Genomic DNA, 17,954 nt, shown 5'->3' on the forward strand with positions numbered 1-17,954 from the left:
CTTTGATTTGACTGCGGATTCAACAGTTGCGCTGTCTCTTGATGTTATTCCAAGCATAACGCCTTCCATACTTCTCTGTGCATTCGACTTACGAGAAGAATGTTCGGTTAGAGTCAATGTCAAAGACAGGTAGAATACGTTAGTATAAATTAAGTTCAGATAATATACTTATTACATATTTACAGACATCAATCAATACTTACGATATCTATACATATGTAATATTGTAAACACATGAATATTACAACCAACTACATTTTTATTTCAACTTTATAATGCAAAATTCTAGTATCTATGTACCTATCTATGTTATATTGAGGTAAAATCCTATGAGTAAAAAACACATATTTTTATTATCTAAATGCTTGCTTTTTTTGGTGTTACAGGTAGCTTTTTGTTAGTAAAAAAGCTACCCGCGCGTGTACATATTTGTGGGAATATAAATGGAGTATTTTCGTCTAAATTTTTTTGCATAGCCCGTTCGTATATTCCTTCCCGCCTTTCTATTTTCCATATTTCCGTGTTCCTTTTCTTTTTACAATCCGCCATCGCGATTTTTTTTCGTTTGGGGTATCTGGCTATTAGAACGTGGATGTTGGTAATCATGACGGTTATTAGCATCGGTGAGGTAACGCGAACCGGTCGTTAGTTCTTGTAACAGCCGTTTTGGTTACCCCACATAACGATTGGATTGTTGCCCGCCTTTTTATTTTCATCAAGTTCATTATTGCTACCGATACATTTGGATTTTTGTTTTTATCCGATCATCGCCTCTACCGGAAGTTCATCATTAAAAAAGATGTTTTTAATTTTTTCATTTTTTTTTAGCCAATTATATTATTAATTGTTACATTACTTTATTTAATAATACACTTTAATAATTTTCCGGATTCTGAGAACCTCGACATGCCAAGAAAGTCAGGTATTAATATTCCTCGAATGCTTTTTAACTGTGATTTATTTTCCTCACATGTGTGTCCTATTTTCGTGAATCCTTATATTAATGGGATTAGATTAGAATAGATTAGATTGATTGTGAAACTTTACAAACCTTTTCTGTGTGCCGTTCTGTGTTTTTTTCTGAAAAGTTGTATAAATGGTTTAAAACGAATACGTAAAATTGTCTACATTCTTTTTACTATTAAAACGTAATGGTAAATTGTATTATGCACTGTAGTTTAAAAGCTATTAATTGCTCCGCCGTTACTGGAGTTAAGCGTAAAATGACAATGGTCGGTTTTAATGCTTCATAAACAAACAAACAAACAAACTGAAGTACTAGCTTACTAGTAGGTAATACTTTAGGTAATACGAGTAGGTAATATTTTCTATGTAAAGTGAAACATATTTTTTTAAATAAAAAAAAACCGTTAAAATAACTTATTTTTATAAATCAGTTACACAGTTTTAATTTTTACTATTTTCTTAACTCATTACAATTTTATAAAATAAAATCGCTTAAACTCAGTGATGTTTATATTTTTTTCTAGATATTTTAAAGTATCTTTTAATCTTGCCAAATGAAATAAGGAAGATAATTAATCTCAAGTCCATCGATGCATTATAAATAGGGCGCGATGCTTTCCTATAGGTCGTAGTATTAAATCTTGGTGGCGGGGTGAGGAAGAAATCAATGCTTGAATGTGTCCTTCATCCTTTTCTAGTAGTTCCTTTTTTATCAAGACCGAATGCTTTCTATTTTAGAATATCGCAAATCCAGTAAATATTCGCATTGTGCAATAAGTATAGAGGAACCTTACTTTTAGTTGAAAAGGCATTTGAATGAATAAATTTCATATTGTGCAACTGAATAGACAATATGAGACCGCTTAGTTTTATATTTCTTAGATCCGTTATTCCTCGCTAAACTCACACCTCGTATTTTGTTTCCTATTTTTAAAATCAAGACCTATCATATTATTTAAAATAATTGTAGCTCACGACTAGTAAAACTATTTCCAGAGCGTTGGGAAAACTCTTCCCGGGGCTATCCTAGATTTCCACCCTTTTAGGTCAAGAGCACTATTCTCTTATTAAAAGATCAATGGTCAAGGCCGTAATCCCTTCAAACTTACGTCATTATTCTCTATCCAGGGCGGGTATTCTGAACGGAATCGCGCGCGAAGAGATCGCTCTGTTTAGCGTGTATTTAGTACGTAAATACGCGTTAAAAATGCGTTTTCTACGCGCGCCTTTGCGTTCAGAATACCACCCCAGATATAGGTGCACCTGTTTTATTTCACAATGTGGCACGTTACAACATTTTCCACCAGTTGTCGGAAATATCGACCCTCCATATCGGAAAACTCCGTTTCGATACAAATTCGAGAGATACATTATAATGAATTTTTAGTGTTTGGAGCACTGACTTTGTGGAACATTATTAATCCATAAACTAAATTATAATAATGTTCCTGCGTGTATCCTGTATTCGTACAAAAAATTGTTAAACATTTTTATATTTAAAACTTCTTGGTATCGGATTTTGGGGAAAAAGGCGGCGCTTAATAAATGATAAAATATTTTTTATGATTATTTATTTACGCCAATAGGGCTTTTACGTAAACTTAGCTTTATTATTAGCTGTCTATTAAAATTTATGTTCATGTAATAATTTCTTATTTTTAGCATTCTTTAATAATATGCATGCTTCCACCTTCCGTTGTGTTGTATCCCAAGTCAACACAGGGCTCATAGAGTATTTTTTGTAATATGTATCGTTGTTTGAATAAATAAATAAATTATAAATAACAAATTACAATAAATAGGTACATTAAAAAAATGCATGTAATGTAGTAAAATATGTAATTTTATTTCAATTTATTAGGACACTGGTCCCAACTCCATGGAACCAAAGTCCTGTGTTTAGTTGGGACTATAATATAGGTATTTAATCAATATAGCACAACAATACAAAACAAGAACATCGTTGAAAAATAACACACAACACAAGCAAAGACAAATATATATATATATATATTTGTACATTTATACATTTGTACAGTTATACATATATATGTATATTAAAAGGAATAACCCGCTAAGCCTCTATTTAGAGGCTTGTCAGCAGGTGGGATAGAGGGGATATGGAAGGAGGTAATGAAAATACACCACAACACCATGACCAATTGAGTGGTGGGAATCGAACCCGCGACGCCAGTTTCACAGTTGCCAACTGCGCCACGGCGCCTGTCAAAATATCTGATTAACAGGAAACAACCAACTTATTGAAAAACAAACAAGGATTTCCAATTCAAATCCCTCCCTCGAGGATAATCCAGTCCCCTGTTTTGAAAATAGATTTTGTCCTTGATAGTTTAATACGCTCTTCCAAAATATTAAACACTATCGGTGCGATGAAGGAGAAGTGTCTCTGAGCAAAAGTCGTGCGCGTTAATCGTAATATAAGATAAAAGTATGTAAGAAATTAACGAAATAAGTCTGTTTTATTAAAAATGACTAATATCTACAAAACTAAGAAAATTTCAAAAGCTAATATGATTTAAATTCTTTGGAGTATATTTTCAGAATTTCAGTTAATTTTTTCACTTCTGGGATATGATTTTCACCATTATTGGCTTCATTTTAAGTTCTGTTTTGTTTTCCCTCGATTCCCCATTAATCTGCAATCGTCACACGTTTTAAGTACCACCCACTTGATTTAGTTTTTATGGAATCAATTCGTCTTGACCATCATGAAGCAGATGATAGTCGATACAGATTTTAAAGCATTGTTGTATTCGCCCATCGCTTATGTGTTGGCTGACATGAAATGAAGACACGCTTTGCACTCTTGCGTAGATAGGTCACATTATAAGTGCTCATAAAATATCTTATGACATCGTTAACTCTTTCCAAAAATCCTTGTCAAAGCTACAGTAGCTTTGTATTAGATGGCTCTAATTTATGATGCGTGCTGTGTCATATATACTTGTTATTTGACAGCAGAGTTTTCTACCCAATTCCGATCTAATACTATAACCACTAATCTCCAATGGACTACACCATTCATGAGAAAAATGCACCAGAAATTTATTTCATAAAAATTATTCATCTTTTACACAGTCTTTAAATATTGTAAAACATAATATATAGTCTATCTCTGCAGTTTCATGACCATCAAAGAATACTTCCAATGATTGGACTGAAATAAATCATCTATCTAAGCCCTTGATCACTTTTTTAAAGTTATAAAATGACGCATGTTCTCATAATGATTTAAATAAATTTTTTGTTGTCAAAGATTTTAATTAATGTTAGTCAATATTAGTATATAACCACTTACCGTATCTCTCGGTAAGTGGTTAAATACTAATTTTTACTAACAAAGTTAAATTTTTCTTAACGTTAGTCCGTCTTAGATGTATAAATTGAACTCTCTTTGAATTTTATAGTTTAAAAAGTGAATGCATCTTGGAACGAATATTAAAATTTGTTTCTCGTTTCTTAAGAGGATATGCGATGCCAGACAGTTTTGATGAATAGGTATTCGAACATTGTTTTTCTGTCACTCTCTCGCAAATGCCTCCCCAATACTGTGCGAAAAAGACAACTGAAATCGACAAAATCGACGTTAGGCTGTCCCATTTTCCGTATCCTAGAACTGAACCGATTTGTTTTCTTTTTTTAAAGAAAGAGTATCACAATGATTTTTTCTGTGTCGGTGGTACCTTTTCCGCTTTTCAAAATGATTCATTATGTTTGTATTACCATACGTCCGAAGACGGCAGATAAAATTCGGTCCTTTTTTGTGTTTTTGTAGCTCCCGTAAGAAACGTTTATCAAAAAGGCAAAACGATAGAGACACGTCGATGGTAAATATCTATATTGTATAAAAAAAATTACTACTCTAGTGCCATAATCCAGGAAGAAAATGGGGGAATACGTTTGTATGAAGAAACGGGAGAGACCGGATTTCCTCTTAAAACTCTGAGTAATAAGTTTTGGGTATACAATTTAATAAGATAAATTGAAAATTTAGATGGTTTCTTCAATTTTATTGTATCGTAACTTTTAAATGCCTCCTTAATTACCAAGAGTTTGTTAGTGTATTTTTACACATTTCGCTTCCGCTAATGTATTTTTATTTGCATTTTATGGCTCATTTGCAGCGGCCATTGTGGAGTAAACTGCGAAAGCTTTTAAAGGCAATTATGAATTGACTTATTCATGACCTTCCTCCGAATCACACGAGGCCCGGCAACATCCCCTCTCGTTTTTACTAACTCGACCGACATTGTTTTAGTTAGTCGGAAAATCGTTTTTCACGAACCGCACCGGATACTGAAAACATTCCGCTTCCTCTGAATTATATACCTTTATTGAGTTCAGCGCTGTTGTTCAGCCTGGAAACTGTAAACAACATGAGGTACGGTTTTGTTTTAGAGCCAAAATGAAGAAAAATCTGGGTTAATCCCTATGAATAATAATCGATAGTACTCCATAATGGTATCGATTGCTACTCTCATGAAAAAATCCTGAAAAGGGAAATCGAATGAATGAGAGGTTGTTGTGTCCTTTTTATGTATTGTAGAAACTTATCTTTCACAGTTTTGAAAACATTTTACCAAATGACTTAATCCTTTACTTTTATTCCAGTAGAGCAATTCTTCTATCTGTTAATATGTTTCTTACGAAGACGTTAAACATATTTGGGAAATTCATATTGGCGATGTTTAACAGTGTTATACACGATTTTACAAGAAGTGCAATTGAAGTGTATGAGGTTCTTCTACAAGCATTTCGTCTCAATTATCTGATTTACTATATGAATCACTTTACTGTTACCATTCGAGGGCAAAGCCCCACATTTATTTCGCTAATTTTTAAAACAAAATATTTTAGCAAAAAATAATTTTGAAATTTTGTCAAGACTCGTCCATATAAGTTATGCTATTTTTTATATTTATATTCTGAAATCCCGTATGTTAAAGGGAAATCCCCAGTCCCTACATTGTACCATCGCTTGGTAGAGAAAATAGTCCCTTTGTTCTGGAAATACTGGCTAAAATTCTTTTACGGATGCTTAACTTTATATTATCTATTGTATAGTGTTCCGAAACGTATTTTTTAACGGCTGAAAGCAGCCTGAATCTTCATAAGAGTTTTTTCTAGTATTCAATATTTTTTTGTAGGCCCTGTCTCAAAACCTTTTTTAATAAGTTTGAATCACGTAGCTCGCAAAAAAGATGTAGAAAAAGCTATCAATTTCAGCAAATTTTAGAAAACTTCTTATTATTCGTTGAATAAAAATTAAAATATGCGAACAATCATAATAATGGACACTCGGTGATAAAAATACCAGTAATGTCAAAATACTAATTACACAAAATTACTTTTATCATTAAATAAATATTTAAAAAACTAACACTTAAGTCTATCACTGAATTTTAAAAAGAGACATTAAAATAAATGCATCGGTCTTGGTGTAATATTAGGTGGATTTGTATGATTCAATTCATTACCAACCGAACAAAACGACGAAAACTGAGGCATTGAATATTGCAAACGAAATTTATGAATGAAATTATTGGCTATCGGAACTTTTGTAAACACTAAAAGAGTCTTTGAAAATTGTATGTTACAGTACTATTCTATACACTGTGTTTCAGGGCCAGACCGCGAAACTTCAGAGGAAAATTCGTCATGGTAAACTTTTTAAAAATCCTAATAATTTTTTAGCAAAATCTCTTTTTTTTCAATAAAATATATATTTTTACAATCTCAAAATGGACCGAATCCTTAATTTCTTGGTCTAGCATTCCTTCCACAAACCCCTACCCAGCCGCTTCCTTTGTCCGCGTTTGGTGCGTATCGCTTCGTTCGTCAAATGCGTTTTTTTTCTCATTTTTTTTGTAGGGGAGGGATAGGGGTTTGTCTGTAGAAAGGATGCTTGCCCGAGAAATTAAAGATTTACTCTATTTTCAAATTATAAAAAAAAAATCATTTCAAAAATTTTTTTTTACCAATTTTATTAGGATTTTTCAAAGTTCACCATGAGAAATGTTTCCTTGAAGTCTCGTGGTCTGGCTATGAAACACTGTGTATAATATATATATATAATCACGCAAATGAGATGAAATCAACGCTATACCGTTTGCCCTTCATTAATCAGGAACCTTTGTAATTATTTTGATAATCAATTTTTAAGCACCTATATATTTACTTACCATAATTAGTATTTGTGTCCTATTTCCATTCAGGTTTATCCATAAATGTGCTCGTATACAGAAGATAGTGGAAAGTTAACTTTGTCTTTACTTCAAATCCGATAGGATCCGCTCGAAAGCTTTAGCTAAACATAAACAATGTCCTGGGTACAACATAAACAAATAATCATTAAAGACAGTAATCTGTTTATTTTCTCAATTTATATGAAAACACTTTCCTTATTGTTTCTTTAAGCGAAAAAACTCTGAAGTAAACACGTTTCTTTTATATTATTCTTCAATTTAATTACAAGGATAGTGCGTGAGAGATGTTTTGACCTTTAAACTTCTTGATACTCTAATTAATTAATTTTTCACTCTACGCAGTTAAGAAAACTTGCGCGTTGCGTTTTACTGTATATGTCAGTACTGCGCAATCATCATCATCATTTCCTTTTCCTCATCTAGTGGTGCGCAGGGCACTGCATTAGCCCTTAAATGTAGCGTTTCTCCATTTTGCACTCTATTTTCTTTTTCGAGGATTCTGGTTTTGTTTTACACGCTGATCTGTATTCTTCACCCGCCCCGTAAGGACCAAATAATATGTACTATCGCTTAAAATTACACTCAACAAACTTTTTTTACATTTATAATTTACCCCGATGCCATTCTAACTTTCGTGATTCATCACGTTTATACCACGGTCAAGGCTACAGACCTGTCTGCTGTCTCCTTTATAACCTCGTCCTATTCAGTTGAAAGTTGCCCAATGTCCAATATTTCACGGAGGTTTTTGTGAATGTTAAATTAAACCGTGTCTAGATTGAGATTTTGAATTATTTGCATCAATATTGAAAAGTCGTGTGATAAATCATTCTTCTAAATTATTACGCTCATATTAAGTTAATACAAAACAAACTCTCCAAGTGTGGAGAACCTACATAAATATTTTAGGTTGTTAAATTTTAGTCAGCCTCGTGGTGTAGTGGTCAGCGCGTTTGCCTACCATGCAGACGTTTCGGGTTCGATTCCCGACATGGTTGACATGAAATATTTATTTAAAGGGGTATTTTTACACCAGAATATTTCACAATCCCTGGACTGGCGCCTGAAGCGCAATACTGATCATCTTACCTTCTTGTAACAAAAAATGATCAAGATACGCCGCGATTGGTGTACCAATACAGTGCCCTGTGCACCGTTGGGTGCAGAAAGGGAATAATGATGAATATTTCGTTGGGAGTTGGAACGTTGAAAGATGATTAGTAATTATTACCGTCAGCAAAAAATGTAACTGATTATTGAGTATGATGTGCAGTTCTTTCTGAAAACTTATTGTTATTCCATCGATATAAAGCAGCGGAGAAAAACTTGGTAAGGAATGAGCAACAATATTTGTGACATTTTTTCCTCTCAAAAATCCTTTGATTTTCTGAACTCTAAAGAATGGGAGTTTAAAAACGTATCATATATTCAATGTATTTTTTTAATACTAGAACTGAGCTAAAAATATATTAACACATCGATGCAAAATAGACATTACATCTTCGCTGACATATTTTAGTCTCTGACTGATTAATTAAAACTAACAGTTTTTTTACTTCCTTTGGCATTGTGTTAGTGTTTTATTTTTTTTACTCTCAGTAACCAGATAAATAAAAGTAATTTATTATATTTTATTTAAATAAAAGGCTGTGCCTCAAAGAGTTACCTTTGACATTGCGACGAATTTTAGTGTTTCGAATGAGTATTTTGTTAAAATGAAGATAGGTAGTTGCTAGACATGTTTTTTTTTTGCATTTTACTCGTATGTATGATATTTTTTATTCATTGAAAAAATATCATCGTTTCCTTTAGATACGACCGAAAACCATAAATGTTTTATATCGTGAGTCGTAGTTCGTTTCATTTGGCACAGGTTACAATGCAAATATTGCATTTCTCCACCCACTTCCGCTTGACAATGGCATTTTTGTGTTGGGGCTTGGGATAAAATAGGTAATATTGTCCAATCCGATCTCGTCCACCATCCTTACTTAACTGTGTATAGGTGCTAGCTTCCAAACTTACTTTACCGCTTGGCCATGCTCCAAAATATGCATTCGTTCAAAAGGGGTTCCCCCTTGATTAACCATTTTTATTTAGCAATTTATTGCTAAACATAGATATTGATCCTCCAAACTTGGCCCGTCAACTAAATTATTATGCTAAGGAAAGTTATGTAACAACATATTAACGGCATCATCAGATAAACTTCTCACGATTTTAACTTATTTATTCAATCACAAATATCATAATCATTTTAAAAGTTCAAATATTTTTTTAGTTTAGTTTTTGATAAAATCATGATTGCTTGATATCTAAATATAAATACACGTACATAATACCTTTTTTTACTAAGTTTATAAATCAAATTGGGTTTATTATAATGTATGCATTAAAAAAGAAATATCACAGTTTGATTAGATAATTTTAGCACTATACGAGTATACCTATATTTTTTACGTAATTTTTTTTAATCAGTGGGTGATTTATTGTGTACAAATTTAACGTCTAAAAATTATTACTTATATAAATTATCTTTTACTAAAATCAACTCGGTTGCCTTTTGTTTTTGCATATTCATTGCGAGAAAAAAAAATGTGCATTTCTAGCTCCGAGATCTTTTGTATAGAAAATAAATATAAATATTGATTATAAATATTGATATATTGATTATAAATATTGATATGATAGAAATATAAATATTGATTTGGAACGTAGTCAAATTGTAATATTAACCTACGTTTTTGTCTTGGGTTTAATCAATATCTTACAATTAACAAGCTCTTCTGATGCAACACTTAATATTTTGACCACAAATTGGACGAAGGCAAAGTGATAAGTCAAAGTGGCGCACATAATACTCGTATAATTAATATGAAAACATTATAGGTACGGCTTTGAAATTTATTATATTTACCGAGACGCTTACTGGGGTAAATTGGAGCGATCGATACTTTTTCAATCAATAATAGCCGGAAAGACTTTCTTCAGCTCTAGAGGTCAGCCTTTTGGGATATCTAAACAGCACAAATAATTATGATTATTTCACAAAACATTAATTTATGTAACTACGATATGAACTTACTAAATTAATCTTTGCCAATATACTTATCTGCATTGTACATGTAAAATAACTGAAATTATCAAGTTTTCTCTGCTTATTTTTTATTGCATCTTTAGAAAACCCTTTATTATTATTTTTTATGTTGTCTATCTAGATTTTGTACACGGACGCTTACTTTTCACATCATCTCTGATGAAAATGTTAGATAGAATTGTTGATATCTTTTAGAACTCGATTTTATTTCTATAAATTATTATTAATACTTGTAAAACTCGTAAATCACAAACTTACTTTTTTCAGGGAGAATGAAAACAGTTTTTACTTCAGTAACGAATAATAGCTATGTTTTTCATAATAATTCAACACTGTACGATTATACAAGGTTCGGGTGACGATATACTGCAACATAAAGATACTACAACATAAAAATTTTGAAATCCTGATGGAAAACGCCAAAAACCATTTGTGGACTAAAACGATGTGCTTTGGCATAAATACATAAATCTAAATCTAATCTTATTGTTTTTTTTAAAGTTTTTCAGAAAAAATATATCCTAACGTTAATGTTGCCATTACGTAAAAGAAAAAAACATTTTTTTCGTACATAATGGGGAGTGACGTCTTACAATAATATGTTTATTTTATTTTTAATTAGTAAATATTTTTGGTGTAAAATGTAAATTACAAAAAAAATATACGGTGTTTTCAATCAGTGCTAAAAAAAAAACGAATTATGAATAAAATTATTTTATTATATACTTATTTTTTAACATATTTTTTTTTAACGTTTGCATACATGTACTGTATTAAAATAATGGAGAATATCCCAACATAATTTCGCGAAGTTAATAATTGTTGTTTGTTTGTGGGATTATTAGTAATAATTATTTTAATTAAAAATAAGTAGGTATTCCGTCTTCAGTTGCCAGCAGGTAAAACTGGAGCTGGAGAGATGAAGTTGTTTTTACACAAAACCATAAAAAAAGAATCCGTGTACCTGTATATACTGTATTACTTATATGTATGTATGTACATGTAGGTACAAATTATGAAAAAAATTCTAGCTTACCTATAAAAAAGTCATCGTTCGCTACTGGTACCTAGGTACCTACATATCAGTGAAAAGTATTTTTCCTTTTATCCGGACAGTTTTTGCACGCTTTCACGACACATCATTTTTCTTTTATTATTATTATTTATCTATTTATTTATTGACGGATTTATAGTGCATTTCATCAATGGTAAACACATTTCCTTATACTAAATACAGGTACAAATGAAATAAAGTACAACTAACTAAAATTAAAGCTAGGACAAAAAAAATACTACCTCAAGACAAAAGCTAGTCTACCTTAGTTCTTTCCTTTCTTTTGGTTTCTAATTAAATGTCAGGCTCACGTCAAAACCCGGCTGGCGGTTAAAGAATGACTAAATTTGCGTTGAGCATGAGTTGAGTGTCATAATTTTAGAATGCTCAGGGTAAAACGCGGTCTAACTTTTCTTCATTAACACGTATTCCCGTATTTTCTCCATGGATTGTGGCACTAAGAGTAGTGATTTTGGCACGATTTTGATTTGAGCACGACGAGGACTTTAAGCCAATCACATGAGGAGATAAAACGAAAAACTTACCCTTATTACGAATATATAAATAGCTTAAAAAAGGCAAAAATAAATAACTTGTGTCCTTATTTACGAAAAAACGTTTTCTGAGCCGGCTTATAGCAGGAAAGCCAACGTTCGGGCAGGACAACGTCTTTCGGGTCCGCTAGTATGTAAATAAAAGTGGTCAGTTTAGCGGGATCCCGTAAAGGCAGTATTGCCCGTTCTTGGAATCTCTGGATAACAGTTTTTGATTGTTATGCATTTATTTAGTCTTACATTTCTCCCTGAGTAGTAAACAGCGTTTTCCTCAATTTTCGTTTTCCTACTGCTTATTATTTATTTTTCGTTTTGGTTTTTGTTTTTGGGACTCAGTAGTTTTTTTTAATCGACAGTTTAAATCCAATATAATATCATATTTACGTACATACTTTATATTTTACCATCATTTTACAAACGGAGAGTATGTGACGGTATATTATTATATAATATATTTTCACATACTCTCAAAAGCAACGTAATAATTATTATTATTTTCTATGGCTAGATAGATATTATATAATGAGTTTAAATACATTTCCAAATAGAATAGGGGAACAAGGCATCCGGACTTTCCTAAGTATTAAAAAAAAAAATTATTCTGAAACTAAAAAATACTCATTAATTTATATTTCTGCATATTTTTTAATGAACTCTAATATTTTCGTCGTTGTTTTGACTGCAATTATTTGTGCATAGAGTTTAGATCACAATTATTTTTCACACGTTTTGTCATTTTTTTCGGACAATCAGACATATTTTTAGTAGTGTATATACCAGCCGCTGTTCTCGTGTCTAGGGATGGTTGACAAGGAAAAATACTTCCCCGTCGACCTGATTCCTCTTCTCTCCCCTCGCCTTTCTCCCGTTTCATTCATGGAGATGTTTTACGACGCACTTTCAGAATTCAGTTGCGCAATTTGGGAGATTTTTGCCCTCTGAGGTTTTTTCTCTCTAGTTTTCGCCCGAGTGAACTAATTTACTCTGGTTGTTGTAGTGTTATTTTCCTAGATGAGTAATTTTCTCAAATAAACTGGTTAACAAACGCATAAAAGCAGATTTAATTCTTCAAATTTCAATTGCTGAAAGTATTTTGAGAAAATTGACAAATAATTATTTCAAAGCATTTAACAAAATGCGATTGTCTTTGCGAGTTTTATTTTTCACTTTGCTTATTATTTTTTTACGTCCCTATATTTTTTATAAGACATTTTTGTAATTTATTCGTGATTAATTGCATGCTATGGCGTGAATGGCAGACATCTTCGGAGACTGGTTAGGCGCTTTTAAGATTGAGTTTTCATAATAATTATTGCCCCAGATAATGTTTACGTGTACTTTTTGGTGTTTTATTTTGTTTTGAATATTTATGATTTGTATTTCTGTGCTTCATTTTTTTTTCTTTATCTTATAATTCTGTTAACTCAAATACTTTGGTCAGTTTTTAAAGGATTACTGGCCCAGTAATGTTTTTTTTTTGTATGGGTCTAGGCAATATGTTATTGTTCCTAAATAAATCAATAAACAAATCCATTTTTGTCAATCTACTACAAACGTAACGTTTTACTAACCATATGCACTTCTACTCTGTACCGTATAGTAAATAACCGTATAGTAAATAAATATAAAATGTAAATATCGGTTTGTCGAGGAAAAGGCGTTTAACTAAATAATAAAAATAATACTTCCCTGAATGTCCCTGGCAAATTAAGGCAATTTTACGCGCCGCTTGAGTTGTCAAAGAGAAAGGGGTAGGATGCAAAGTTAAATGGAAAATATCTTAAAAATAACGTACTATTCAATCATTTTACTTCAATAAAATTTTAACGTGTTTATTTTGTCGAAGGTTCTTTAAGAATTTGTTTGTAACTCATAATGACCTTATTAAAAGCAATATTATTCGTAATATATAATTATTTATAAAATTTATATTTGAAACACTAACTTCGTGGTTATTTATTTTAATAATCAAATAAATATAAAACAACTTTGTTTTTAACCATTATTTTTTTTTTAAACTTTAGTTAAGTCTTTCTTGAAAAATAAGCTTGTATAGCTTTGAAACCGGTCGGAAGAAAAAATAAGCGGTTGAAAGCAAAGTTGTTTTATATATATTTTATTTTATGAAATAATGATTTATTATACAGCATTCACATCGAAAACCTTTATTTAGAATTATATATACCTATAGGTATTATATAAAAAAAAGTATTTTATGTAATATTTAAATGTTATTATTTTGTTCCTTTCAGGTTGCATGTACAGTATGGCTGCATTTGGTCCAGTTCTCGGATTTTTATTAGGAGCGTACCTTCTCTCTTTCCATATGGATTCCTTCTCCAGCACTGTTATACAAATCGGTAAGTATTATAAATAATTCTTATGAATAGCTAACTTCAAATTATTTTCATTATTCGGGAATATATTAAAGATAAGCGGTTCATTTCATCATTTCATTACAGTTCTCCTTTAACTGTCCTTTCTTCTTTAATTTACCTATTTTCTTTGCACAACTTGTCATTTTTTTTCTTTACAATGCGGATAGTATTGCCATTTTTTATTTATTTATGCTGTCATCATATCAATACACTGCAGGGCCCCGATCACTATAGGAAGTTAAAAGACTTATCTAGAGTTTTCTATAGTAAAATCTAATTTTCCATGTGAAAATGTGTGGTTTTTTTCAAAATATGTTCAATTGCAGTTTACTGACGAAGATACTTAATTATTTCGTACAAACATACACATTTTCGTACTTTAAATATGATTTTACTTTATGTACAATAATTGTTGATAACTGTGCTTCACATTTTAATCGGGGCCCTTAAATCTTAAATTTTATCTACAAAGTAAAATTAAGTCTTCTGTATGAAAAGCAGATTATGCGTACTTTTTTTTCTTTTAAACATGTTCAATTACAGGTTACCGATGAAGATACTTTAAATGTTCATGCAAATATACTCATTTTCGTACACAAATATCGATTTTTCTGTATAGACAGTCGAAGATAACTTTATTAACTCCCCATTGTAATCGGGGCCCTGGACTCGCAGTGTATTTACATCGATAAACGACTGTATTGGATTTTGATTAAATTACATTTTTTAATTAAAGAAGGAATTATTGGTTGGAAATGAATTAATTAATAATAGTTTGAAGGAAAACTAATACAATATTTTCAGTTAGTCCAAAAATGACTAGATTTCACCCTCCGGGGAGTCATTAAGATTAACAAATTACAACAGGGATAGAGAAAATTTTAGATACGGTAGTATGGAAGTCTAGGCATTTACAAGTGGCCACTTTACACACTGTAACATTCACCACTTTGCCTATGTTTGAACATCCATATTTTTTCAATTCTTTCATCTGTTGATTTTAGTAAAATTAAAGAGTTGAAATCTTTATTGTTGTAAAGAGATTCATCTGATCAAATTATTTCACGTACTAGGCAACGCCTGAAAATAATTTTCAAATTTGCAAAATTCAGTCTTTTGTCTGCAAACATTTGGACAAAGCCAAAATTTTGTAATAAAACCAACTGGTCCAAGAAGTTTAAAAATTAACGTAAAACTAATCACCTTTTTTAAAAAAACAAATTGTTGCATTCCTATGATTTACCCAAATATTTCAAATTTGGGGGCCATTTTAAACGAGTTATAATACTTTTAGAAAATTGAAATGAAGTTGTGGTAAATTTGAGTTCAAATTTCGGATCTTTCGTGAGTCCACGACACTAGTCACGGGACCACAACTGGTTCCTTACCTTCCTTACAACAATGATCTATATACGATGCAATTGGAGTACCAATGCAGTGCCCTATGCACCACTGGGTGCGAATAGGGAAACTATGTGAGTTTAATTTACCTTTCAAATATACAAGTAGAAAGAACAACCAAATTTTAAAATACAACATCTTCATTTAGCGTGTCCTTGTTTCAGAACCGGATGACCACCGATGGGTGGGCATGTGGTGGGGTGGATTCCTCCTCTGCGGTCTCTTGCTGATCCTCGTGGCCATTCCGTTCTTCTCCTTCCCTAAGGTCCTGACCAGGGAGAAGGAGAAGGTCCGCCTCGGGGAGAAGGCGGCCGCCGCTTGTGGCTCTGCAGTACCGGCCAAGCCAGCCAAGGCTCCTGACTCTGGCTATGGCAGGGATATTAAAGGTAAGCTCTTTAAAAAATAAGTGACATTCCCATTTCCATTATCTGTTACGTGAAGGAAAGGTGATCAGTCTGGCACCTCAGGTGCCAGTCCAGGAACTCTGAAAATTCCTGTGTAAAACAACGTTTAAAATCTATATTTCACATCCACCTGGCCAGGAATCGAACCCAGGTCCCTGAGAATTGTAGGCAGACGCGACAACCACTACACAACTATGCGGATTTAGCTCTACTCGATTTCCTTATTTCTTTTTTACCTTAGAGCGACTCAGTCAAAAACAGTTGTGTGTCCAAGCAGATGAAGAATACAGTTCTGTATAAAAAAACGAACCAAACTGTCAATAAACAACTTAAAATATTTTAATTTTTTGCACAGAGAGGAAAAACATTTTTGACATTAGAAGGGGATGTGGTCATTTATGGGGAAGTCTAGGCATTTACAGGGCTTATGACTCGTCGTTGGCTGCCACTTTATACACTGTGTAACATTCACCACTCTGCTTGATAATTCCTGATAAAATTGAATCATAATTACAAAATGTCTTATATTTTATGTCATGAAAAAAAGATTACACTTGTTTTTTTCTGGATTCTGTATTTGTGCGGATGAAGAATACTGTTATGTGTGTGAAATAAAACCAGAACCCCGGACTAGTGTTTTTGACTCGATGGCTACTCGGATAAACATCCTGATAAGGGAAATCAAATGGAAATAGGTCTGCCTTGTAGTTTAGTGGTTGGTATGTTCGCCTACCATGCTTGATTTTCTGGCTTCGATTCCTGGCTGGGTTGACATAAAATATTGGTTTTGATTTTTTTTTATTTTTAAAGGAATAACCCGCTAAGCTTCTATTTTAGAGGCTTGACAGCAGGTGGGAAACAGAGGGTATGGAAGAAGGTTATTAAAAATACACCACAACACCCAGACCGATTGAGAACAAAATCTTTCTTGGATATTTTCTTGCAACTGGCGGAAATCGAACCCGCGACGCCTGTTTTACAGTGTTGGCCGTCTAACCAATTGCGCCACGGCGCCTGCCTGCGGTTCTACATCATTTTATTGTTTCTGGATTGGCACCAGAAGGGCAAGACTGATCATCTTAGATTCCATGCAACAAAAATGATCCAGATACACTGCTATTGGAGTGCCAATTCGGTGCTCTATGCTGCACTGGGTACGGTTAGGGAAATTATGATGTTTATTTGACCAATAACCACTTTACTTGTAAACACATATCGACACCTTATGATCTTATGAAGATTTTTACTTTACCATTCCCATCCACCAATTTAGGATGATAATAATTAAATACTATTTATATAATTTCAAATTATTACCTTAATAAATTACTTCAAAAAACTTTTATTACATGTTATTTATTTACTTTATATATACAGCCTATGCCCAGTACAACAGTTATACGAAGAAACATATGTACCAGAAACTGAACAAAAAGATCATGAAACTATGTAGCGAAGACAAACAAGGGCAATAAAATAATAACAATATATTGAAAAACACGATCAACATATAAGACACTCAGCTAAGCCACGCCAATTCTTCTTCATCCCACACTGTGTTAGTGGCGAAGAGATCTACAGAAAGCCGGTAGATCTTTCCTGAGGAATTGCAAGTTATGTGACGAATTGACTAATCTACACACTCTGGACATCGGAGCATAAAAACATACTCTTAGATGATTTGATAAATAGCAGATTTTGACTTCTGGTGACACGGTTGGGAATACGAAAAGAAATTTATTGCAACAGAGATGGGACATCACTTATAGCATTACGTATTTTGAAAATGCATATAAGGTCCTTCTAGGTTTCTCCAGTCAGATTGAGAGATTGCTCTATTTAAAAATAGGAATAATTACCTCTTTGCAATCCG

The 17,954-nt window shown here is 32.3% G+C and overlaps 1 protein-coding gene across 1 annotated transcript in view; it reads left to right on the forward strand.

Moving 5' to 3' along the window:
* Positions 1 to 17,954, forward strand: part of Oatp30B (Organic anion transporting polypeptide 30B) — a 119,421-nt gene that overhangs the window by 91,369 nt on the left and 10,098 nt on the right. The window contains exons 8-9 of the mRNA XM_088228867.1: positions 14,151 to 14,258; positions 15,842 to 16,063. Coding sequence (XP_088084993.1) covers positions 14,151 to 14,258; positions 15,842 to 16,063 — 330 coding nt within the window. The remainder of the gene's footprint in view (positions 1 to 14,150; positions 14,259 to 15,841; positions 16,064 to 17,954) is intronic.

This window comes from Micrasema longulum, unplaced genomic scaffold (genome assembly GCF_059751315.1).
Source record: "Micrasema longulum isolate JH-2025_06_02 unplaced genomic scaffold, ASM5975131v1 h1tg000611l, whole genome shotgun sequence".
Taxonomy (NCBI): domain Eukaryota; kingdom Metazoa; phylum Arthropoda; class Insecta; order Trichoptera; family Brachycentridae; genus Micrasema; species Micrasema longulum.